General features: G+C 33.9%; 2 protein-coding genes across 3 annotated transcripts; both read left to right on the top strand.

Annotated features, from left to right (window-relative positions):
- Positions 1-254: 254 nt before the first annotated feature.
- LOC114533288 lies at positions 255-5,466 on the top strand. The gene is made up of 3 exons (XM_028554792.1): positions 255-544; positions 1,235-1,311; positions 4,690-5,466. The coding sequence occupies exons 1-3, from the start codon at positions 466-468 to the stop codon at positions 4,858-4,860; spliced, it is 327 nt and encodes a 108-aa protein (XP_028410593.1). The 5' UTR covers positions 255-465; the 3' UTR covers positions 4,861-5,466.
- A 3,724-nt stretch (positions 5,467-9,190) lies between these two features.
- Positions 9,191-19,935, top strand: LOC114533293. 2 transcript variants are annotated; one of them, XM_028554803.1, is made up of 15 exons: positions 9,191-9,422; positions 12,379-12,513; positions 12,631-12,732; positions 13,015-13,077; positions 14,130-14,225; positions 14,677-15,321; positions 15,527-15,631; positions 15,823-15,861; positions 15,986-16,084; positions 16,278-16,319; positions 16,682-16,771; positions 17,259-17,306; positions 18,542-18,637; positions 19,086-19,273; positions 19,736-19,935. In XM_028554803.1, the coding sequence occupies exons 1-14, from the start codon at positions 9,258-9,260 to the stop codon at positions 19,254-19,256; spliced, it is 1,896 nt and encodes a 631-aa protein (XP_028410604.1). In that variant the 5' UTR covers positions 9,191-9,257; the 3' UTR covers positions 19,257-19,273; positions 19,736-19,935. The 2 variants fall into 2 exon arrangements, with proteins under 2 accessions (XP_028410604.1, XP_028410603.1); XM_028554802.1 differs by having other exon boundaries at positions 9,192-9,422; positions 19,086-19,258.
- The last annotated feature ends 7,268 nt before the right edge of the window (positions 19,936-27,203 follow it).

Raw genomic sequence — 27,203 nt, 5'->3', positions numbered from 1 at the left:
TTGCTAAAGTGGGTAATTTTTTACACCCCGATGAGATTGTTTTCCACTGAAGTGCAAAACTCCATATTCTTCAATGTTATTGCAAAAATTATACATCCAAAGCGGATATATAAATATTACTTTTAGTGCATGATCTCCTTATAAAAGTTGGGATATAATTTATAATATATTAAAACTTATCAACTATCAGATCTTGTTACTGTTTATCTCCATGCACTACGATTAAACCTAACAGACAATATCAGTTCAAGTGTTAAAGACTGCGTGAAGGCTTGATGGCATTAATGCGTCATCGTGAAGCTATAATGAACATTGTTACCTTATAGTATCAACTCTTATCCAATCAAATTAGGTAATTGTTCCCTAAAACGTTGATTATTAACTATAGTTGAAATCAATTGTTGTCTAAAATACTGTTATCAAGGTGAGCGTAGAACACTTAGTTTTGGATGTCGAAGAGCAGCGATGGAATGCTCTATTTTTTTATTACTCTTGTTTTGCTCAGTATGTTGGATTAATGCGAAAATCTCCTCAAAGTTGAGAGGTATGATCACTTATTTGCAGTTTGTAGAAAAGCAGGAGTATTCTGTCATTGTATGATTATTGAAGCATAGCTAACTGAAAGTATTCCCGTTAATAAACAACGCGTATATACCCTGTATAGAGCGCTATAATTTTATATGATATATCCGGTAAAGAGCGCTATATAATATACCCTGTAAAGAGCGCATAGAGAGCTACTTGTACTCGTAATGTTTAAGTTGTTTAATTCTGTAACCCAACTTCCATTTTACATTTCATATCCTATTCTATTCTATTTAAAAATATGCCAACGCATCAACAACTACTGTTAAGTACCCCACAAGGGTAAGTCTAATGCTGTACAATTCTTGAAATATTATGATTAGAATTCTAATTTCGATTTAAATCGGAAAAATGCTCTTCATAATAGAAAGCTTCCCTCTTGCAACATTGTTCGCTATCTGCCTTCAACATTATCCATTCGAACCTATAGAGGCTGTGGCGAAATTGCTTCTTTCCACATACACCCTCGGCAGACGATGTATAAGCAAATGGTATTTTTACCTAACTCATACCTGTCGCTATAAGTGTATCAAAATAGTTTCAAAATAAGGGCAAGGAATTTAAACCCTTCCGCGAATTCCAGACTGGTATACCGATCACTCGTTCCATGTAATATCTATACAAAGATAATTCTAATTATCATTCTAAGACGAACCTAACGATGAGGGCAGAAATGGTTCAGGTGCAGCAGTTGAGGAGGACGATGATGATAATGGAAAATGGAAGGTAAAAGTTATTATTGTTAACATTTATTTTTGCAGTATGCATGCGAAGACGTGTACAATTCAGAAATGGTACAAGCGATGTTGAAAAATTTTTCAAACATCACAAATACTATTAATTCCTAATTATAACATCAAGCAACATTGCATCATTATTTCTTTATTATTAAAGTCGTAAAATTTTCCAAGCGCTTCGCTGAGATCTTTCAGGACGTAGTTCTCAGTACATGTAAGGTAGTTTCTTTCCAAACACAGTCTTCAGACTTTTATCTATTATTTTATATTCTCGACAATATTTTTGTTCATCCTACCTGGCCTTTTTTGTACCTCCAGGGCAGTTTAGTTTGCATGCAAATATCTTTCCGTAATAGTTTGTTTATTTGGCAAAATCATTATTTATACTCTCGTACAATTAATGAAAAACTGTACTTTTCTTCACCAACCAACATCCAGTAATTTATTTGGCTATAATAATAATCTAAATAAATACTCTCTTTACTGTATGTGAAAGAAAATATCACTAGTCAAAAGGATTCACGACTCTACTTGCTAGAACTCTACAGACAAACCGTTTTCGAAACACTCTAATATAATCTTCATGCAATCAATATCGAAAACCACACCAAAGGCGCGCGGTCAAAAGATTCCTCGACACTCGACAGCAAATGATAGATGATAATTAAATGATATTTTCATCATTCTCTACTCGCCAGGGCTTTGTTGCCTTTTTTAAAGGTTTGTTTTCCTGCTCCGAATTGCGTTACTGTATATTGTAGGTTAAGTTTTTAATAAGTGATGTTTGTCAAATATTTTTGTAGCCACCGATCGTTTCATGTAAATTACTCAACCAAATAAATTATAAGTAAGTAGCGATTGTTAACACGCGGCGGCTTCCTCTAATTTCGAAATAGTTGAACTCTTTCAACAACAGTTTAATTTGAAAGACAACATCGCGGTATTTGGACGTATTAGGGATTTTGTCTAGCTTTCTTGACAAAACGGGCAAAAGGGAGTTTGTTTCCAATCTTAGGCCCTTATTGAAAAAATACTGTATTACACAGAACATGTTTTGTTTCCGCAAAAAGGCCCACGTGTCTACTTCATAGCAGCGTTAATCATTCATATGATTTCTGTTAGATTGATTTCATTTAAATAAACACAAAAAATATAGAATTTTTTCATTAGCGATTCAGTGTAATATCGTAATATTACGCGCACATAGGTATTTCTCTCTGGCTTTAACTTAAGAAATTGGTATTCAGCGCGAGGGGGGCATGTTTGCAGGAACAAAATGGTTCTAAAAGAAATTTGGGAATTTAAATATGGAGGATCTGTGGGAGGCTACCTCGGAAAGTTTTATAAAACTTTTAGGCGTTTGACAGCAATCACAGAATAAAATAACATTTGAGGTTTTTTGTTTGTCTTTGAAGATTTTGTATTGTATCGTTTAAAACTTCAATTTTAAATCATTCTTACTGATTGCTGCCAGCCTGCCGTGGCATAATGCTGCTTTGAAAGCAGTATGTACTTGTCTTTCCATTCCCGAAAGCGTACATAAGACATCTTCGAATTCTTCGGTCAATATTTCTCCATTCTAACTTTCCGCCATCTTGAATGCATTTTATACCAGGCGCATTGCCCACCTTCCGTCTCTGTCCCTTCGCGCGTCTCTTTCTGCGAAACAAAAAATACGCAATTATATTAAAAAGAAACACGTGCCGGGGACGAGGCTGTCCCGCTACCGCTACGAGACTCGTCATATTTACGTGATACTTATTCGTGATCATTAGTAATGAAGCCATGTGCTCGTAGCCGTCGCTCATCTGACTACGGTATTTTAGGAAACGTTGTAGTACGTACTGCGTGATTTAAAAAGCAATAAAATCTGATACTTTTTCTCATTTTTTCCTGAAAAACATTTGAGAGAACTGTTTCTATGACCGAAATGGTAAGCGCAAATATTTCCGAAATATTTGACAGTATGAACATGCGTTCATTCACAGCACAGCCACAGGTTCATTATTAGGGAGCTTTAGCAATGACTACGAGTACGACTACGAGTACGAGATTCGTCATTCTCGCGCGTTGTTTGTTTACGCCATCAGCCAAAACTCGTAGTCGTTGGGCTTTTGAGTACGAAATTTATCAAAAAACTCGTACTCAAAAGCCCAACGACTACGAGTTTTGACTGATGGCGTAAGCAAACAACGCGCGAGAATGACGAATCTCGTACTCGTAGTCGTACTAGTAGTCACTGCTAGAGCTCCCTATGGCTATTGTGTTCGGAGAAGTTTATCATGCCGGCATTCACGAGGTGGCGTATGCATACAACGTTTGTTTCGCGCCATGCACAGTAAGCAATCTCGTAGCTTTAGCGCAAGCCGTAGTCAAATCTAAAGCTCTCTATTAGCTGAGCTAAAGATATCGCGAGGCTGTCATGCAGCAAGTTCCTTTTGTGTGCGGATAATTTTCATGAGGAATTCGCCTCCAGAGGCGGCAAGTTTCTCTCGTGTGCGGATGGTTTTCGGGCTGAGCTAACTGCTTCGTGAGGTCGTTATCTCAGCTCAATAGGGTGATTTAGCACGAGCACTTGAACGTCAAAGACGACGTGAAAAGGCGAATAAATGACGTGATGCGCCCAAATATGGACATGCCACGCCATTTACTCGCCATTTTCACGTCGTCTTTGACGTTCACGTCCTCATGCTAAATCTCCCTAATAGCTCTCTTGTGTGGTGGGCTACTGGGCTATAGATTGTAGCCAACGAGGTTAGCTATTCAGATATTCTTGTTTTTCTCATGAAGTAAAAACAATTGATTTCACATTAAGTAAATAAAGCTGAACACGAATTTATGAATATTAGAAATTATATACCCTCCATATTTCACTCCCATATTTTATTCATGCGAACATGCGCAATTAGAAAATTTGTTGTTCTAGAATAATTGATTCAGGAAAGGGATTTCATATGATAATTGAACGCATATTGAAAACGTTTGGGCATGAATGTTTCTGCCTTCATATTGATATTTCTCTTTGTAAACATGGCCTCAAGGTAGTATGAGTTCTTGCGAAAGGCTATCAGACAGAGAAAAGTGAAACTGGCGGTTGGCCTTCATGCGAATATTTTGTTGCGGAATTCATAGCATTACTCGGGAGGAAAACATTGGGAAAACAATTGTCTAGTGAAAGGGTGGGGGGGGGGGGTGTATAGGAAAGATCTCCCCTAATCTCCATCCAGATTCTCTGAACTCCCCTGCTTTGACCTTGGTTGGCATCGTGTCGACGTCCTTCAACAGTTATTTCAATACATCAGATCATCAACTCGGCTAAGCAGGACCATGTACCCATTCTCCAACACTGATTTTTATCTGATTCTAGAAAACTCCTGTAGCACAATTCGTTCCAAAACGAGGTCGAGTGAGCGGTGTACAACCTGAAAGACGCCCGTTCATGCAGAAAGTTATACGTCAGCCTATTCCGATGTCACCTCAATTTTTCCTAATGTTTGGCTCAAACCGTCGTAAGGCTTGGTTCTCGCGTTTTGGATGATTGAGCATTTGAAATTTGAAAGTGAGAATTTGAGCCTAACTGCTGGATTGCAAAGTCGAGTTTCCAGTTCATGTTGACGTTTTTTCCGATTCTTTCCATGTTATCGATATTAAAGGTAGAAATTTGCACAAAGATTTAGTCCCATCATCATATGCCCTTATAGCTGTGAAAATATTCCTAAAGAAATGAATAGTATTATAATAGCGTAATATTTGTATGGCGAAAGGTACTTATGCTTGATACGCCACTGCATTCTCATAGACTGTACACCACTATTGTATTCTCCAGTGTAGAAATGTAATTAGACATTTTCAGAAATTTTTACCTTTTGTCCACATTATAAAACTGGTATATATAAATTATATTTAAATATACGCCAAAAGAACATTATATAATATTGACATATTTCCTAAAGGAACATTTTAGTGTTTAAGGTAAATAGAAGCTTTTTGATAGACTGCTTGTCTCGTGAACAAGTCACGGTTTAAAAATAGTCATTTCCAGAAATTAGTGACAAAATGGCTGTCGCTTGTCCTCTATTTGCATTTCATGAAATATGTTTACTATGAAATACATTGAGTGAAAATATAACAATTAAAATGTGACCAGGAGATCGACAGAGCTGCTGTTTAAAAACTGAATGTTTTGCTAATCGAATAGTTTTACCTTGGATATTTCTGCAATCCGTGAATTTTAACCTTGGAAACGAACATTATCTTTTCTTATTTATGCCATTTTTGGCCATATACACACGGCACGGATAAAATGGGTACCCGTGCCTATGTCATTCGTCCTCGGTCTTTGCTGAGTGCACACACATAAAAATATTCTGTCACGTCAGCCACCTTGACACGGGTATTTTTCTTTGCAGGAAAGTTTAAGTTTATTTTACCCTCGTAGGAGTAGTAATTTCAAGTGGTTTTATTCTGCTAATCCTCACGTGTCAGGAAGGAAGTGAAAATGCGAATTTGTCAACACAGCATATGCAAGTTAAGGCAGAACAGGATTACCGTTGATAGCAAACAGTCTCACCTGTCTACTGGCTTTTTTTCTACATGTAGTCGAGAGTTCGGAATAGCTGATTAATTAACGTTGTTGGGACTCCGATATTGAAAACGTCTGCTTTTTGGGAATAATATTTAAAAATGACCAGTTATATGAAACCCTGTCAGGACAAATGTACGTGGTATGCATGAGAACGGCACGTGCCTGTACCTGGGCAACCGTAAGTGGACAAATGTACGTGCATGGTATAACAACCAGGGGCGTAGGAAGCACGATATAACTAGGAAGCACATATTCCTAGTATATCCATTTTATCAGACTGTAAAGACAATCGAGTTTAAAAGGAATTGATTAGGCAGTACACGAGTATATCAGTACACATGCATGTGAGCGCCCCCCTTCAAATTATCGTGCTCAGTTCTACGCTACTGATAGCTGATCCGTCTAAAATAGAAAAATTCGTCTCGACGTTATGACTAACTCTCGTAACGAAGACTCTTACTCTCTTAGCTTGAAACGTCGAAAATTTCGTCGATTTTAGGCAGTGGTTATTCAACATTTAAAGGCCGGTACTTTTTCAGTTTTTAAAAGCAAATTAGTTTGGCGATTTTTTTGCCAAACTCAGAATTCATTTTAACTTATCTGGTCCCGATAGCTCTCAAAATTTCCTTCCAAATTGACTTTATTTGCCAGCTTCTTAAAACTTGAGATTTATGTCTCGTTCGCGAATCGCATCCCGTGTGCGTGGGCCTTAATGCGCGTTGTTTGAAGACGCTGTTCGCATCGTTAGATGGTAAAATTGGCACAGTCAGGACAATTTAATTTAAATCCTATAATTACATACCTCCTGGGTGGAAAGAATTTGACAAATGCATCCTTGAAAGACCGATACAACCCTTCTCGACGTTCTCGTGCATAGATTTCATTTATCAAAAATTTCTGGGTTCAGATCATTTCAAGCATTCTAGTTTTCAAATTTCAACTAATAAAGTTTGATTCAAATGGTAAAACAATAATTGGAGATTTTTCCTTCAGAAAAACGAGATAAACTCGTATTATTTCAGGTGTTAACAACAACAAAGGGATGACATTGAACTCAGATGAAACCTAATATGGTTTAGTCAATGTACTAATAAAGTCCCATTGCGAGTACCTGATGTCGCGAGATTAGCTATATACTCATATGTTCATGTTTACATACCGAAGGGAACAATAGTTTTCAAATGAAATCACTCGGGCATAAGACGAATATATAAATATACACTCCCACGAAATTAAACAGTGTCAGTCCCTATAATTTTTCTTACGTAATTTTGTGATATTGCGAAATGCAAGTCATTTAATACATATTTCTTCATCCCTTGCCCTTGGAAAGTATAAGAGTAGTCACTGGTATAAATGAATAAATTATGTGTTTTAATTGGGACGATTGATTTTGGAATAATCAAGTTCGATTAAAAATATTGCGACGGTGCACAAGACACTAGTAGCCTACTAGACAATGCGAGATTCTAATTTTCGGAAAATGCCATAAGTCTACTGCATGCATCCTCTCCCGCAAGCAGGATAATGGTTTTCGAACGGTATAATGCGGCAGTTGAAAATAGCTACGAATTAAAGAATTTCACAATGTTTTCTTAACTTGGGGGAGTAACAGTAGATTGTGGGAGATGTAGTCCCTATAATTGTTCTTACGCATAATTTTGCCTATTGTAAAAAGCAAGTCATACATATTTCTTCATTCCTTGCCCTTGGAAAGTAAGGGTAGTCACTGGTATAGATAAATATGTGTGTTAAGAGGTAAGGATCAGATTTTCTAGGTCATCAGTGAGTTTATCAATCGCATCCTAACTCCTAAGTCGGATGTGAGGTAAGTAGAAAGTCTCAATGTTACATTTTTGGCTCATATGTATTACGTCGGTTTAATTGCGACTCGTTAAAGGATATATTTAGATATCATTTAGCTAAAACATCATATTGCAACAACGTATGCAATTTGTGCGTTGTCTATCAAGTAGTTTAGTGTCATTATATGCAGCTATTTCAATTATAAGGTTGTCCCACACAATAGTCGGATGTTCAATATAACTGCTGAAAGAATGACCATATAGTTTTTTACAATCTCAGCCATTATTAAATAGCTATGTGGCTTCTTATATATACGTATACATATACATATATGTGGCTTCGTACAATCTTAACTTGAATATTCCTCAGGCGGCAAAAGCTGTCGCCTTAAAACTATCAACTAATGCATTTTTATTTTTATTTTTATTTTTATAGAGGTTCGTATACGTATATGTTTAATTCTATATGCAATTTGTTTTATTAAGGAAATTAATAAAGCAATACAGGCAATGACAAGTGTCAAGTTGTAATGTTCCTACTCCATTATCACAACAAAACATGGGTATTCATGAGCGTTATATCCAAACAGGACGTGTTTTAATAAAGCAAACAGAGCTAAAACTGCAGCATCATTGTTCAGTTGGACGTGAAGACAGCAGGAAATGTGATAATAATAATTCCTTCTCGTGTATCGTGTGTCGTGTAGCCTGATTTAAATTTGGTTTTTGTTTTAATCTGATATTGCAGTTCATTTTTCAGCTAACTTTTACCTGGGAAAAGCTTTTCTCGGATATTCAGCGTGGTAGTTTAGCACGCAAAACGTTCCTGTATTGGAAATTAAAGTAACATTTCTATTGACTTTTTGCAACCTTTAACGCTTAATCTGCGCTTTTTAGATCGGGTTAGAACCAGCTTAATTTCGGCCGAAGATAATTACTCAACCTTTTTTTCCCACTTAGCGACGTTATTGTTCTATATATCTTTTATACATCTATAAATTCCATAGTTCTATATATATATCCGCCAAAACTAAGTAACCTACATGGGTGGGATTAACGAGTAAAATGTTATGATATATGTGTATGATTCTTTTAAGTTGTTTTCAATTTCTGCCATTGGTCGGCAGGGAAACCCTGTGTTTATTCAATTGTAACTTTACGGAAATTATGCGTAATATTTTTCCATAAATTGCGCCGATTCGCCAAACTGACCAAAGTGACCGAACTGTATTAAACATGACAGAACTAGTCGATAATACATCTACGTCGAAAAACTTCGGTTACTGGTCAGCAGAAATGTGGAACTTCCAAGTCCTGAAACGATATAAAGCAGCGGGGTAAAAAACTCGATTTATCCACGAAACACGACACACGATAAATAAAACATTTTTTAAATTAAATTATCACGCCATGCTGACGATGGTAGGTGTGGATGTGCGTCAAAGCTCACGCGACACAACAAAAGATCAAATATCAGCTTCATATAAAACGTTCTTAATCATTGCCTATCGCGCACACTTTTGTCGGGACATCGCATAGCCAAAGATGAAGTCTCTCGCAGTTTTGCTGCTTTTCGCGTGCGTTTTATATTGCGCAAATGCGCAACTTAACGCAGTTCAATTTATCCGACCGACAACAGAAGAACTCCTACCCACGGAACTGACGGAAGAGCTGCCAACGTTCGTCTATGAAAATGAGAAGAAAGACGAGGTTTGTTTAGATTTTACATAAACGTCGCTCTCGCTGCTTTCATACTCACGGTATTTATTAATAGTCATTAGCATACCTGAAATTTTTTCTTTAGCATAAATTTGGATTGTAGTAAACGAGTTTTCATCTGGCTCAAATGAGACGCTTTCGGATAAAAAATATCAAATACAAGGAAATCTAATTTGTATCGACTCAGTGGCGTCGCTAGGGGGGGAACTGGGGGGGACTCGTCCCCCCCACTTATTCTAAAGACCACTTTTGGGATTTTTCTAAATCTGAAGAGAAAAGGGGGGGGGGGGTACAATGATTCTAATTTCCAACAGCAGAGTAAATAAAGAAATTTTCGAATTAACATTACTTTTGATCACGTAAAGAATAGCATTAGAATAACATAGTCAGCATATAGAAAGAGACATTGCTGATAAAATTGAGTTGGATGCTCTTGTTGACACATTTAGATTAGGCTGATTAGCTAACAACAAAAAGTTCCCCTTGTAAAAACTGTTTGTTTATAACAAAAATCTCCGATCTGTGGCTTTCGGATTGTCATAAAACTTGGCTGAAAATGCGGGAAATAGCGTTTTAGAGACCCTAGAAATAAAAATTTTCTCGGGGGTGAATGCCCCCGAACCCCCCTAGAGGTCTTGCGCTTTGGTGCCTCGTCCCCCCCAGTCTGAGCAACCTGGCGACGCCACTGTATCGACTGAATGGCTTTTTTAACCATTTTTTATTCCGCAAAGTTTTCTAAAATTGGCTCAACTGCTGCTTCCTAGCCAGCTGTTCAAAATTGAACAAATAAATAGCTATTCATGGCAAAATTGGTAAATATAATGTTTTATCAATACCTGATATTTTCTTGAGTGTATACAACGATTTTTAACTAAGCAATAAACTGAGCGAACAGGTTAGAATAGGTTGAAATATGTTGCATTGATTATACTGAAATTTGTTGCGAGACAGATTTTGATGTATTGAATGCTTATAACCTGCACTTTGTTTGATCAATTTATTTTATTGCTACTTACATATAGAATGCATGCGTGTCAAATAACACGTCGTACAAAGCATCCAGATGCAGCAGGAGAGCGTAAACAAAACCAGCACGCCTGCGTGCCCAAGAAAATATTTAAAATCGTAAGGCGTACAGCAAAAGTTTGAGCATGGATCAATAAAGAAAATGGGCCATTTTGTGTCCAGGAAAAACTCGTGCAATTGGAGATTAGATATGGCAGAGTGCTTAAATGATGAGCGTCCCTTATGGTCTTACGCTTCCGTTTTTGCATATCAAATCGTTTTTTGCAGACAGTTTTTCTGGGGCATATGATCAGAAAATTAGAGTATTCCAGACCTAAAACTTTGCAAAAATGCAACCTGCATTTTCCATGGGTCTTCGTATAAATCGGACCTATATTTCTCTAGAAATCTGCGGTGGAATGTTGCGCTTTCTCTTTGCGCTGGTCCTCTCTGAACATGATTAATTATAATTTATTTATACGTGACCAGAGACTTCATTTTAACTCATGATTAGTTTTGGTGATTTGATTCAAAACAAGTAAAATATTTAAAAAAATTTTGCCAGCAAATCTTGACGAAAGCACTACACTATAGTCTATAGCTATTGATAATAAAAAATCCTGTACGAAAAATAAAATAAAGTATCTACGAGGGATTTAAATTACACAGAATGCTTAATGCATATGTGAGTTATGCGAATGGCCTATTCCGAGAATAAGTTGAAACCGGTAAATTGAAATCATTCTCACGATATATGCACGCTAATATTGCCTAATGAGTTGGGGCAAAAGTCTTTACGGACTTTACCTATATTTTCTGGCCTTCCTTTCTCTTAAACCTGCTATAAAGTTTGTTCTGTCCAAATATTGTATCATTTGCTCCAAACAGACTGGCGTTGCGACACTATTATTTTGCGCTCAGATGAACAAAGGATATTGCATGTATATGATTGGATCCTAAAATTGGAGGAACATATATATCAAAATTAAATTACACAGAATGCTGAATGCATATATGAAATTAAAATTTCCGCCATTACTTATTAGTGTTGATTTATTTTCATATCATGGCTATAGGGCATTTTTGTGAGTTATGCGAATGGGCTAGTCCGAAATCGAATTGAAACTGGAACCTAGCAAACTTGCCATTGCAAGTCCACTGAAATTATTTCCATTTTAAAACTTAAAACTCTAAAAGTTTTATATTTTTTATCCAAGATCATTAAAAATATACCAAATATTGATTCGTAAAGTTAATTAAAAGTAAATTTAAAGGATGAGTTTGGAAAGAGAATTGCAATTAATGGAGGATGGTAAATGCCTACACCCAACTATGACACATCCAATAGCGGAATTTTAAAAATGCGATTAGTCGATTACTAACTGTTTATTTAAATTTTTTATTTAGCTTTCAATATATTGGCCGAGGTGCTGAACTAGAACAATTTAAATTTTGGTGCAATAACAAAAGTTTGGCAAGCTGTTTTCAAAAATCTTTACCAATCTATTTCTCAAAAATCGTCGCTCTTTTACTGGCCTAAACGAAATTCTTTTAGTTCAAGACAAATGTGTTTAGATTTTGTAATCTTACGTTTATTAGTTTTTGAGTTATCTTGTGCGAAAGTAAACGGAATAAGAATTTTCGATGAGAAAAGCATTAATGAAGGTTCTGCATACATTCATAAACTTTGGAGAAGAATTCAAAAGAACGATAAAGCAATAGAGTTTGTCAATCGATCACATTTTTGTCCAGAGTAAAACCCTAATCAATAAAGGTTTCGTTTAATAGTTATAGACGATCCATTAGGAAAACCTTTAAAACTGTATAGCCTAAATGTTTCAAACAGGATCGTAATTTTGCCGTAGTTGACCACCTTAATTCTACCTTAATTCTTCCTTAATTCATTTTTGCTTGTTGAAAATCTCAACTTTTTATTTCGTAGGATAACGAAAGCCTTGATGACAATGATGATGAAGATGATGACGATGAAGAGGATGATGAAGACGAAGTTGTTCAGGGCGGTATTTTTGGTCGTCATAATCAACGACCCCCTCAAGAAAAAGGAAGATGTATAATGGTAAATTTAGAGCAAAGATTCTTGAAAAACAGTATTGTTCGTGCATGTAATATCGTTTAGCGATACAGGCATAATATAGGAATATTAACAATAAACTGAATTTGCTCTTCTTCCTAGCGTTGCAAGAGGACCTTAACTCAATGCCGCAGAAAAAGTAGTTCCAGGAATTGCTTTATATTACTTAGAATGTGTATGAGAAAGTGTTTTTATGTTGAAACAGTAAGTATTTATAGTATATATATATAGGTTGTAATTTGAACTAGTTCATGTAGTTAGTGTTAGAGAGCAATGTTAGAACAACTAAGGAAAATATTGTATTGCATTAAGACCATTGCATGTTTGACCTAATTTTTCAGTGCCAAAATTTTGCTGTAAATTATTTAACAATTAGTCGCCCAAGGCGATGTGATTACTAGCCTATATTTACCGAGCTGGAGGCGAAATAATCAATTCGGTACTATACCCTTTTTCAGATTGACTTAAATGTTAATTTTTTTCCAGAGAAACAAACCTACAAGACCTACCTTCCCTGTAGAAAAATTTACAAATGCTTTGGCATGCACAGTAAGTTTTTTAAACATGTTTTGTTTTACTGCCATAAATAGAAATCAATCACTTGACAAGTACTATTTAAAATACGAGCGGCCGATCTGTATGGGTATTTACAATGGCGAGTGCGTAGCACGAGCCATTGTAAATCCCATACAGATCGGCCGCGAGTATTTTAACGTGCTTGTGAAATGAATAAATTAAGCTTAATGCATATTAGGGCATGTGTGTAACAAAGTTATGAATACTAATTAAGATTGGTTGTATCAAAGTTAATATATTAATTAACAATTCATGAGACCTTTATGGGGAATTACAGATGTATACAGGTGACCAAAATACTGCGCAATGATTGCAAGTTAGACTCATTAATTATTCATAAATTTCACATTAAACGCTAATAAGTGCGGGCAAAAGTCTTTACCTATATTTTCTGTTCGATATTTTGTCGCGTCAGCAGCTCCAATTCTACTTTAAGCCGGTTTTCCACTAGCGATATTTTTCGCGTGAAGCGACATTATTCCTTTGCATTTGAGCAATTTGTTCCAGATGGCTGCAGTTGAGAGCTCTGAAACAAAAGTAAAATGTCGCTTCGTGCGAAAAATATCGCCAGTGGACAGGGCCGTAGCTAGAAGCTTAATTGGGGGGGTGCATATTCATATATTCGTCATATGCCCGAATGATTTCTTTTGTATGCTATTGTTCCTATGGTATACAAACATGAATATATGAATATACACCCCCCAATTAAGCGGTCTAGCTACGGCCCTGCCAGTGGAAAACCGGCTTTAGACATGTTTTTTAGCGATTCCGCAAAGCAATGAATATGCAATATATTGTGCATGAAATCGATTCGATTACATTTCCCTACGTTTTGCACTCTAAATCAGTTTTAATAATCTATATACAATCTACAATCTGCACACTAAAAGCTAAACCTATGCGTATACATGCACTAATAGAAATCATGGTGTATGTGTGTTTTGAATTTCCTATTCCCTATTCAGGCTATTTCTATTTCACCAAAATAATTTTGCTTCCCTCCTTCCTTTTTTTTATTTTTTTAGAGAAATTGTTTACTTGAGGCAAAGGCTTGTAACAGTGGTTATTTGCGTTCTTTTGCATGCATTTCAAGGAAGATTAGATGCTTGGCGAATTGCAGGGTTAGTATAAAATTATGTTGTTATAAACCTTATTATATGCACTGCCTCATGTGTTTTAATTTATTTCTCGCAATAGGCAACCTTCTAAATCTATTTCGGAGTTTTAGTAAAAGATTAATAGAGTTTAGTGAAACCAGAAAATCTGGTTGCGAAAAAAGCCGTGTGAACTTTTAGGGAAATGGTGATGTTTTGTCACGAGTATTATTATTATTTATTATTTCAAACAGCGATATTTTTCACACTTTGCAAAAATTCTCAACCAAACTTTCCATTGAAGTCTGACTCTTTCCTTCTGTGATGATGAATTTCCTTAGTTTATCATTTTGTTTCAATAATACAGGAATCGTCCAGTGAGGAGCCAAACTGAATTTTGATGACAATTTTAAATTTCATACATGAATACGTAATTCAGGCCTTTAGCAAATTTCACATTCACTGTTTTTTTTCTTAGCACAATGAAAATGATAATGATAGCGTTGATAACAACGATGATGAAGAAGATGACGATAATGATGAAGAAGTTATTGGAAAGGATGAGTTTGAAGATGATGATGATGATGATGAAGAAGATGGCGAAGATGAAGTTATTCCTGAAGATGAGGATGAAGGTGATGAGGAAGAGGAGGTTATTGAGGATGATGAAGATGATGATGATGATGTTGATGATGATGATGTCATCGATGATGATGATGAAGAAGAGTACGGTGAAGAGGATGATGACGAAGATGATGAAGATGTTATTGGTGATGATGAGGATGATGATCAGGAGGATGAAGAAGATGATGAGGATGAAGTTATTCCTGACGATGAGGATGAAGGTGACGAGGAAGAGGAAGTTATTAGTGATGATGAAGATGATGATGAGGATGATGATGAAGATGATGATGAAGATGATGATGAAGATGATGATGAAGATGATGATGATGAAGATGATGAAGATGATGATGATGAAGATGATGATGAATACGATGAAAAGGATGATGAAGATGATGATGAAGAGGATGATGAAGATGATGAAGACAAAGATGTACAGAGTAGTGTTTTTGGTCGCCATCATCGAAGACATCATCGAGGAGGAGCAAAATTTTGTTTCATGGTAAATTCAGAGCAATATATTTTTTTTAAAACAGTATTTTTTATGCCCACAATGTCATTTTTCATAATCAAATATGTATATATAATTCAGCGCGAGTCCAGCCGCCATTTTGTTTTGAGGTTTACGGGAGAATTGACGGAAGTTTAAGTACCTGAAAAATAGAAAATAAAATTAACTAATAATCTAAATTTGTTTTTCTTTCCAGCGTTGCGGTAAAACTTTACGTGAATGCCGCAGGAAAGGTGGTTCCCGGAAGGAGTGCATTCTCGAATTTAAAAAGTGTATGAAAAAATGCGTCCATGGTGGAAGGGTAAATTTTTGATATTTGATAATATAAATACAGCAGGCTGTCCTTAATTTATAGTCCGCGTAGTTAGTAGTAGGGAGATTTTAGGACAATTGAAGAAAAGATTGCATTGCATTGACGATCAACACCGTTCCGACCTGTAATCTTTCAGTACTAAGATGTTGTTGTATTAAAGAAGTTTTTTTATTTTATAGCCTCCTTATCCACCTAGGCCCAGATTTATGAGATGTGGGGTAATTGTCTATATATGCATTTTAACAAATCATGTTAGGCTATTTATAAAGAGAGCATTTTTCTGTAATGAGTGGAAAGAGAATTCAGCAATTTTTAACATAGCAAAATTATTTACTCCGATAGAAAAAGTGTTTCTTTGCCTTACTTGGCTGTTTGAAATCTAATTCAACAAAGAGTGATTGCTTGATGGCATTCAAAGATTGCGTGCAAGACTGCAAAAAGGTAATTCTTTTAAATCATTAGGGTGGTAACTACATAAATTTATTTGTAAAGCAACTCTCGGAGACATTATTGAAGCCCTGTGATTGGCCGAGAAGATTACTAGTGTAGACTAAGAAGTAATAAATTACAGAGTAGAGTGTGCACTTCAACAATATAGCCCTAAGAAATACCCTTTCATTATCACAATATATAGAATCATTCAAGAAATCACACCATTCCTGCTCAGGAGTGTCTGGTAAGTATATATATTCTAAATAAGTGACATGTATCTCATAAAATTTGTTTATTTCACAATTCTTACTGGGAAAAACGAGAATGAAGCAACTCTGTCACAATAAATAAGAATCTACACGAATCTGCCACCATAAAAGTAGACTATCTGACAATCCGTATCATCACAGTTGCAAGCTAGTGTGAGGGAAATCAAACTGGAATCGTAATATAAATCATAAGTGCAGCAAAAGGTGTTTTATTAATGAGCCTTGAAAACAAAAATGATGTCAGGCTTTAGCTAATAATCATATAACGATCACAAACGTTCAAAATTCGAATAAGGTGAGAAACTATTTTTCATTGTTCTAATCTGCTTCTTAACAGATAGACACAGAGAAAATGATTGATTGCTTAAGGATGGCGCCGAGGTTACGGTGTATCATGCAGATGAAACGTTGGGCTATGGGATGCAAGGTGTGCTATAAACTGAAATTAGATTTCTCCTCACCTGAAGATCATCAGCTTAATTGCGTAAAATTCATGCAATCGAGCGTGGAATTACGAATATCGCAAATGAAAAACAGAGTTGAAAAAGGGTTCAACCTTCCTCCGGTAGGATTTCAAGTTTTGAAAACCTTCCTCAAAATGAGGTTACGTCACCGAGTCAGGTGGCAACCAGCATAAAGAAATATTTGTTTTTTTAAATTGGTACATGCATGTGATCAATTAGAGTGTTCAACTTTGAACCTTTCTCACAAACCTCATTCAAAGCAAACCTTCCTCCGGGTGGTACCCGCGTACCCGCAGCTTTTTTGCAACTCTGATGAAAAACCGGCTCCACTCTTTCACTGTAAATTCAAACCGACCTGAAACAACACAAAAAGACCCTTTTTTGGTCACATTATGCGAGAAAAATAAGCTAAAAAAATGAATCTTGAGTCATTATTATATGTTGTTTCAGAAACAAGTTTCTCTCCGAAATCATACAATCAACAATCGTCAATGTTTCGTAAGTATCTACAGACGACAAGAGCACTGCTCCGGCATGGCATAAGCGTACAGTAGTGACCAAAAGTCTGAGTCCAGTCTATAATTTTTCTTATATTACGATAATTTACAATAAATAATATCTTGTGAGTTGGAGATTGGATATGTTGATCTGAACTTGCGTATTTTATGATAGTAATGCCTCCCATAAATATCTGGTTAATTCTCATGGTATTTAAGTTGAATAAGAAATGCGTATTATTCTTTTTGGCAACAATGATGAGAGGGCCAACAGAGAGAAATTGAGGTGAGGTTAGATGTGTCGAACGAAAAGTTGGAAACGTTTTGTAAGTCATCAATTAAATGAAAATCTGCAAGACCAAGGGCTGCTCCTGCAAAGGGAAATAGAAAGAAAGTAGAAGGAAAACCACTGGACCATCCTTAATCAATGGTGGAATAGAGTGGAACCAGTAGGATATAACAAAAATTGGCACTATTCTAATATTTTGTATCACCTCTTCTACGTTTGAAAACAGCTTTTAACTTTTGTTGGATAGAGTGATCCAGTTTTGTCAGCATTACTGGTTCAATTTTATTCCACCATTGATTAAGGACTGGCCACTGGTTTCCTTCTGTTTTCTTTCCATTTTACTTTGCAGGAGTAGCCTGGTGTCGCAGATTTTCATCTAATTGAATACGAACCTGATTCACAAAACGTTTCCAACTTTTTGTTCGACATATATAACCTCATCTCAATTTCTCGCAATTTTTCGAAATATCCCATCATTGTTGGCCCTCTGCCATCTTTGGTCCACCAAAAGAATAATACGCATCGCATATTCAACTTAAATACCATGAGAATTAACTATCATGAAATACGCAAGTTTAGATCAACATATCCAATCTCCAACTCATCTAAGATATCATTTATTTTAAATTATCGTAATATAAGAAAAATTATGGACTGAACTCAGACTTTTGATCACCACTGTAAGTTCGATTCCTGCCGGAGGACCGATAGTTAACTATTTTTTCTCAACTGTTCCTGGCTTGAATTGAGTTGTGTGTGATTTCACACGAAGACGCTTTAAAAACCTTTAGAATTAACATACATCGGGTGAAGTGCCACAAAATCGTAATTGATTTACCCTCATTTATCATTTATATCGTGTAGAACATGTCGTTGAGCTTGGGTTGTAACAACCAAAAACAAGAAATATTTTTTATTCATATGATCATTTGTACGTATTTTTTTAGATCAATTGTCTACTCGAGGCCAATACTTGCAAAAGTGGCGATATGCCTTTTTTTAGATGCTACATAAACAAGTTGAAATGCTTGGCGAAATGCAGGGTTAGTATATGTGTATTTCTTGGTATGCCCCCCCCCCCTCCCTCAAACGCAGTAGATTATTCCTTCAGAGTCAGGCCGGCGGCTACGCTACTGGTTATAGAGCAATATGATGTATAACTGCCTGACAATTCAACCGTTCTTTGATAAATAAATGAACCATTGTGAACACTTTCCATTGGGAGTTTGAATCGCCAGGCCGGCTACTGTTTACAAAATATAAATGTAAGCCATAACTCACAATCAATATACTCTTGATAAAATTCCTGTGCTAAATACATATTATTTTTTAAAAGAACAATGCATGTTATCTGACAACTCTAAAAGATTCCCTAGATGATAAATCACCTTTGAAAGATGCCATGTAAGAATACCAATGATTGATGAGGAATCCATCTTTAATGGATCTAACAATTCTTAAATTAATTTCGTGCTTGTTTTAATCTACCAGAAAACCACTGTCGTGAGGCGCCCACATTTCCGCCCTAAAATAACAAAGAGACTTGAAGAACTGAGACATCGCTTTCAGCAAAGAGCGCGACCTGTGATCCAACAGCTGAAAAGATTACCAAAGGCACCTCGTTTCATTCCACACAAGGTGCCCCCTTTCTGGCGTGGATAAAGGTTAGATAAAGTTAGGTTAGTTTCATATTATCCAATAAATGCACATCATTTTGCATCAACTTCAGACAACTGGTGCAAAAAAGGCTATGTATACGCCCGTCGCTTTCAAAAATATTTCTTGATATATATCGTTTTTATATCAATTTTCTCTCTTTTCACACGTTCAAAGATAAGACTCATAATACGCTGAGTTAGATCAACTTCCGTCGTGTCTGTGTAGTGTTTATATATTTTGCGTGAAAACACAAACTAAACGCAAAAAAACCCTAAAAAAATTTGAAGTTTTTTAACGCTTTGTGTTGCACTTACGGGAAAAAGAAATACATCAGGCAGAACTGAGTAAATGTATCAACATCCTCCCTCCCCCTTATCGTTAAAATTTTTTGCTCTGGTTATTAAGGATTGATATTAATATAAGGATTGATCGACATTATCGGCCACGAATACTCCTTAAATCTTGTTATTGTATTTTTCCAGAAGGAAGAAAAACTGCAAATGATGGGGAAAATGACAACCTTGGTATATGCCTGGCCATTTAAAACATATATATTTTGTAATAACTGATTAAATAATAATGGGAACAAATTGGGATATCTAGTGTGACAGTATATAAAGCTTAATTTTAATACGATTTCTAAATATAATGAGAATACTATAAAAGCTATTTTAACAACTTGTTTTGAGTTTTTTCGTGCTTATGTCAATATCTATTACTCCCCCACACGAATAAAGACCCTGGGTATGAGGTTGCACCTATAACGAGTTTGAAATGCCGCAACGCAGTTAATTTCTTACCTAACACAGTCCGATAACGCTTAATTGTATATATATAGACACACAAGCACCTCAGCAGATAATAGGGCTTACATTAGTGGTGTTCAGTAAAGATTTTTTCGAAACAACTTTGTGTTATTTCAGAGAAATTTGCCATCAAAATGTCATCTTTCAAGCATGTCGAAACTATGGTCTAACAAATAATAATGGTTATACATAAAGGTCGAATCTCTGGTCTAACAAATACATGAACAAATATATACATATATTTCTCTGCTGACCTTAGACTTCAGAACTAGTAAATATGAAGCAATTATGCTCTAAAAGAATTAATTTATAAAATCTTAATTATGGACTTTGTGTCTCCGTCGTTGATTATTCATAAGCTGTGTCTTTGAAAACTACGCAATTTCTACAACAACGAATTTAAAACATTTTTTCGCATAGTACCAACCTTATTGGTATAGATACATTCCCTTCTCTGAAGACCTATATTAGTATAATCCACACAGGGACCACCGCCAATGTTTTTAACTTACAGTCTCCTCAACCTGTTATCATGGCTGCCTCGCAACCTGACTTACTTGGATGGATTACTAGGGGCATGGTCTCCAACATGTGTACTTGTAGGAATCTTCAATCACTATGGTTACCTAGACCAGACACGCTAGAATGAATAAAACTCGTCCAGTATCAAACGTTTTGCAGCCTTGCAGGCTATAAATATAAAACTTCTACGATCTGTCTAAAATAACCAATCAAATAGAACAATTTAACAATAAAATAAGTAATGGACCACTTTTGTTTGCTCGGGGTGAAACCCTAATTAATATAACTTTTCGTTTAATTCTCGCGTTCTTTATATAATTTTTGGAAAAAAGAAATATTTATTTGTGATCGTTTAGAGGTACATTATCATCCCTTGGAAATGATATAAATAGAATCAGAATAAATCATGATTTTTTGTACTGGACCACATTAAAAACTCTAAAATTTCAAAATTTTTCATATTTTTAAAGTGCCTATATCAACTTCAGGGAAATAGCCTACTTAGTTAGATTAGACTACTTTAAGAACATTTGCAATATATTTGATAAGACGAAAATTTTATCTTCATGTACTTTTCGGGTGTCAAAGTTGGCTTTTTTCGTGTTTGAACGTGAGGTGCTGCGACTGGGAAATTGGAGAACACGCTAATTTTGTAAGCACGAAACACGCTAAACTAGAAGTTACTATGGCAAGTGAAGTGCTGCGTTGAAGGGAGGGCAGAATGGGTAATTTTTCGGCCAAATATATGTGAGCAAATTTTGAAAAATAATTATATGACTTAGTAGAAATTGTTTAATTATATCACCTTTAACTACAGTAAATTTCAATACATATACGTATAACTCATCTGGAAATATTTCGCAAGGTTTTCAGCAATAGATATATTAGAATTTACATATACCTACAAACATTAATAAAAAGTAGTAATGAATCGTAAAATCGTCTAATCTATCTGATCAGGTTATTTCCCTGAGGTTGATATAGGCACCTTAAGTCTAAAATTTTTTTAAATATCAAATACCCAAAAAATGTAACACTTTAAATAGCTACTAGTGATTTTTACCTTTTAATTCTTAGAAACTTAGAAATTCAATAATATTTTAAAAACTTTGATAGATACCAAAGTATTTTTAAACTTTTTAATTTCTTTTACATCTATACTAGTGTTTTTTATGTTTTTTTAAAAAGTTAAAATATTTAAATTTTTACATGGGAACAGAAAAAGTGTTTTTTATATTTTTTTAATTTTTTAAAATCTTTTAAATATACTCTAGCGGTTATAAAAATTTAAAAAATTTTCAAATACCGATACATACCCAAGTATTTTTAATTTTTTGAAAAAATTTTACAAAATATGTACTGGTGCATCCTACAATTTTTAAAATTTTTAAACCTCTAAAAATTATCGAATTTAACAAAAGTGTTTTTTTTAATTATCAAAATTATCAAAACATTTTAGAATTTTTAAACTTTTTGACAGCTGCCAATGTCTATTTAAAATTTTTGACAAATATCCTTTTATTTTTGAATTTTTAAATTTTTTAAAATTTTTGACACATATTGAAGTGTTCTCTAAACTTTTTCAACATTTTCAAAAATTTTTAAAATTTTTGACATACATACTATTGTGTTTTATTTTTGAAAATTTTGACACATTTTAAATATTTTTAATTTTATTTGAATTTTCAACCTTTTCTTTACATATTTCTTAATTTTGTAAAAAAATTTTGTATACTAGCGGTTTTTTAAAATAGTTACAACTTTTAATAGCTTGGAGCTTTGCAAATTCAGTTTCAAATATCTCGAAATGGTTCACACAAAGTAGAATTACTTTCTCTGATGAAAAAAAACATTTGAACATCTAAAATCATACTTTGATCAATTTTCATCAAAATTCGGTTCCAAATACCTCGAAATGGTTTAAAACTAAAAATATCGAAATCATATACAGCGTGATTTTCATCAATATTTTGAAATTTAAAAATTCGAATATCAAAATTTTAGAAAAATCGGTTAGTGGGGAGCATTAGTGGTGAGAATTAAAAATGAATATCAAAATTTTAGAAAAATCGGTTAGTGGGGAGCAAAGGAAAAATTTTGATTTTTGTCAATTTTTGAAATTTGAAAATCCGGTTCCAAATACCTCGAAATGGTTCAAAACTAAGTAGAATTTATTATTTGATGAAACCAATACATTTGAACACTAAAATCATACTTTGATCAATTTTAAAATTCCAGAAAAATCGATAAGCGGGGACCAAAGGAGAAATCGTGATTTTCGTATATTTTTGGTCCCTGATACCTCTAAATAGTTCAAAACTAAATATAACTACACTCTTTCACGAAAAGAACAGATGTGAATTCATAAAATCACACTTTCATATATATCAAAATTTTAGAAAAATCGGTAACTGGGGAGCAAATGAAAGATTGTGATTTTCGTCATTTTTTTGAAGTTTAAAAATCCGTTTCCAAATACTTCTAAATGGCAAAAACTAAGCAAAATTACATTCCTTCGTGAAAAGAACACATGTGAAAACTTAAAATCACATTTTCATGAATTTCAAAATTCCTAAAAAACGATAAGCGGGACCAAAGGAAAAATCGTGATTTTCGTATCTATTTTGAAATTTCAAAATTCGGCTCCAAATACCTCGAATTACATTCTCTCATGAAAAGAACACATGTGAAAAAATAAAATAACACTTTCATTAATTTCAAAATTTCAGAAAAATCGGTAACTGGGGAGCAAATGAAAAATTGTGATTTTCATCAATTTTCCTGAAATTTAAAAACTCGGTTCCAAATACCTCGAAATGGTTTAAAACTAAGTAGAATTAACTTCCTTAATGAAAAAATACATTTGAACACACAAAAGCATACTTTAATTAATTTCAAAATTCCAGAAAAATCGATAAGCGGGAACCAAAGGAGAAATCGTGATTTTCGTATATTTTTTGAAATTTCAAAATTCGGTCCCAAATACCTCTAAATGCATGTTCAAAACTAAATAAAATTACATTCTTTCATGAAAAAACGGATCTGAAAACATAAAATCACACTTTCATATATATCAAAATTTTAGAAAAATCGGTAACTGGGGAGCAAATGAAAAATTGTGATTTTCATTATTTTTTTTAAATTTAAAAATTCGGTTCCAACCATCTCGAAATGGTTCAAAACTAAGTAGAGTTACATTCTTTATTGAAAACAACACATTTGAACACATAAAATGATACTTTGATCGATTTCAAAATTCCAGAAAAATCGATAAGCGGGGAGTATTGGAGAAATCGTGATTTTCGTTAATTTTTGAAATTTCAAAATTCGGTCCCAAATACCTCTAAATGGTTCAAAACTAAATATGATTACATTCTTTCATGAAAAGAACAGATGTGAAAACATAAAATCACACTTTCATATATTTCAAAATTTTAGAAAAATCGCTAACTTGGGAGCATATGAAAAATTATGATTTTCGTCAAATTTTTGAAATCTAAAAATTCGGTTCCAAATACCTGGAAATGGTTCAAAACTAAGTAGAATTATATTCCTTCAGGAAAAGAACACATTTGAAAACATAAACGCCTGTATTCAAAAAGCTCTCTCACACTCATACTCATCGAGTGTGACATATAAATTTCGTTAATGCTGATCAATGAGAAAGTTTTTTCTGAATAGATGGAAAGATATAAGGTAAATCACTGATAATCAAGCCCCTGTTCGGCTGGAAATACCGCCATTGAAACGTTATGAGAAGATTAAGATCTCCCACTCAATGAGTTTGAGTGTGAGTGAGCTTTTAGAATACAGGCGACAGTCACACTTTCGTGAATTTTCAAATTTTACAAAAATCGGTATAACTGGGGAGCAAATGAAAAATTGTGATTTTCATCATTTTTTTGAAATTTAAAAATTCGGTTCCAAATACCTTGAAATGGTTCAAAACTAAGTAGCGTTACATTTTTTATTGAAAACAGCACATTTGAACATCTAAAATGATACCTTGATCGATTTCAAAATTCTAGAAAATCAATAAACGGGACCAAAGGAAAAATCGTGATTTTCGTATCTATTTTGAAATTTCAAAATTCGGCTCCAAATACCTCGAATTACATTCTCTCATGAAAAGAACACATGTGAAAAATAAAATAACACTTTCATTAATTTCAAAATTTTAGAAAAATCGGTAACTGGGGAGCAAATGAAAAATTGTGATTTTCATCAATTTTCCTGAAATTTAAAAACTCGGTTCCAAATACCTCGAAATGGTTAAAACTAAGTAGAATTAACTTCCTTAATGAAAAAATACATTTGAACTCACAAAAGCTTACTTTAATTAATTTCAAAATTCCAGAAAAATCGATAAGCGGGAACCAAAGGAGAAATCGTGATTTTCGTATATTTTTTTGAAATTTCAAAATTCGGTCCCAAATACCTCTAAATGGTTCAAAACTAAATAAAATTACATTCTTTCATGAAAAAAACAGATGTGAAAACATAAAATCACACTTTCATATATATCAAAATTTTAGGAAAATCGGTAACTGGGGAGCAAATGAAAGATTGTGATTTTCGTCAATTTTTTAAAATTTTAAAACTCGGTTTCAAATACCTCGTAATAGTTTAAAACTAACTACAATTACATTATTTTATGAAAAGAACACATGTGAAAACAGGAAATAACACTTTCATTAATTTCAAAATTTTGGAAAAATTGGTAACTGGGGAGCAAATGAACAAGTGTGATTATCAACAATTTTTCTGAAATTAAAAAACTCGGTTCCAAATACTTCGAAATGGTTTAAAACAAAGTAGAATTACATTCCTTAATGAAAACAATACATTTGAACACAAAAGCTTACTTTAATCAATTTTAAAATTCCAGAAAAATCGATAAGGGGGAACCAAAGGAGAAATCGTGATTTTCGTATATTTTTTGAAATTTCAAAATTAGGTCCCAAATACCTCTAAATGGTTCAAAACTAAATAAAATTACATTCTTTCATGAAAAAAAAACAGATGTGAAAACATAAAATCACACTTTATTATATATCAAATTTTAGAAAAATCGGTAACTGGGGAGCAAATAAAAGATTGTGATTTTCGTAAATTTTTTAAAATTTAAAAATTCGGCACAAAATACCTCGAAATGGTTCAAAACTGAGTAAAATTATATTCCTTCATGAAAAGAACACATGTGAAAACATAAAATCGCATCGTGAATTTAAAATTTCACAAAAATCGGTAACGGTGGAGCAAATTTAAAATTATGGTTTTCATCAATTTTTTAAAATTTAAGCATTCGGTTCCAAATACCTCGAAATCGTTCAAAACTAAGTAGAATTACATTCCTTCATGAAAAGAACACATGTGAAAACATAAAATCACACTTTCGTAAATTTTAAAATTTCACAAAAATCGGTAACTTTGGAGCAAATGTAAAATTGTGGTTTTCATCAATTTTTTGAAATGTAAAAATTCCGTTCCAAATACCTTGAAATGGTTCAAAACTAAGTAGAATTATATTTTTTCATGAAAAGAACACATGTGAAAACATAAAATCACACTTTCGTGAATTTTAAAATTTCACAAAAATCGGTAACTGGGGAGCAAATGTAAAATTATGGTTTTCATCAATTTTTTGAAATTTAAACATCCGGTTCCAAATACCTCGATCGCGAAATGGTACAAAACTAATCAAAATTACATTCCTTCGTGAAAAGAAGACATGTGAAAACATAAAATCACACTTTCGTGAATTTTAAAATTTTAGAAAAAACGGTATAATTGGGGAGCAAATGTAAAATTGTGGCTTTCATAAATTTTTGAAATATAAAAATTCGGTTCCAAATACCTTGAAATGGTTCAAAACTAAGTAGAATTATATTCTTTTATGAAAAGAGAACATGTGAAAACATAAAGTCACACTTTCGCGAATTTTAAAATTTCACAAAAATCGGTAACTGGGGAGCAAATGTAAAATTATGGTTTTCATCAATTTTTTTGAAATTTAAACATTCGGTTCCAAATACCTCGAAATGGTACAAAACTAATCGAAATTACATTCCTTCGTGAAAAGAAGACATGTGAAAACATAAAACCACACTTTCGTGAACTTTAAAATTTTAGAAAAAACGGTATAATTGGGGAGCAAATGCAAAATTGTGGTTTTCATCAACTTTTTTAAATTTAAAAGTTCGGGTTCCAAATAGCTCGAAATGGTTCAAAACTAAGTAGAATTATATTCTTTCATGAAAAGAACACATGTGAAAACATAAAATCACATTTTCATGAATATCAAAATTTTAGAAAAATTGGTATAACTGGGGAGCAAATGAAAAATTGTGATTTTCGTCAGGTTTTTTGAAATTTAAAAATTCGGTTCCAAATACCTCGAAATGGTTGAAAACTCCGTAGAATTACATTCTTTAATGAAAACAATACATTTGAAGACATAAAATGATACTTTGATCTATTTTAAAATTCCAGAAATATCGGTGACAAGGGAAAAATCGTGATTTTTGTCAATTTTTTGAAATTTCAAAATCAGTTTCAAATACCTCGATATCTATCCTCACAAGTACATATTTATACATAAATACCTACATATATATCTACT

The sequence above is a fragment of the Dendronephthya gigantea genome, unplaced genomic scaffold (genome assembly GCF_004324835.1).
Source record: "Dendronephthya gigantea isolate DGI-Jeju-01 unplaced genomic scaffold, DenGig_1.0 000088F, whole genome shotgun sequence".
Taxonomy (NCBI): domain Eukaryota; kingdom Metazoa; phylum Cnidaria; class Anthozoa; order Malacalcyonacea; family Nephtheidae; genus Dendronephthya; species Dendronephthya gigantea.
Note: the sequence above shows the minus strand (reverse complement) of the source record. Positions and strands in the feature narration are given on the sequence as shown.

Excerpts from the sequence above, each read along its gene's own strand:
- LOC114533288 (XM_028554792.1), top strand. The coding sequence starts at position 466 with ATGGAATGCTCTATTTTTTTATTACTCTTGTTTTGCTCAGTATGTTGG. Across the intron at positions 545-1,234 it reads AATCTCCTCAAAGTTGAGAG|ACGAACCTAACGATGAGGGC; the intron begins GTATGATCACTT and ends TATCATTCTAAG. Across the intron at positions 1,312-4,689 it reads ATGATAATGGAAAATGGAAG|AAAACTCCTGTAGCACAATT; the intron begins GTAAAAGTTATT and ends ATCTGATTCTAG.
- LOC114533293 (XM_028554803.1), top strand. The coding sequence starts at position 9,258 with ATGAAGTCTCTCGCAGTTTTGCTGCTTTTCGCGTGCGTTTTATATTGC. Across the intron at positions 15,322-15,526 it reads GAGCAAAATTTTGTTTCATG|CGTTGCGGTAAAACTTTACG; the intron begins GTAAATTCAGAG and ends TTTTCTTTCCAG. Across the intron at positions 16,085-16,277 it reads GCGTGCAAGACTGCAAAAAG|AATCATTCAAGAAATCACAC; the intron begins GTAATTCTTTTA and ends CACAATATATAG.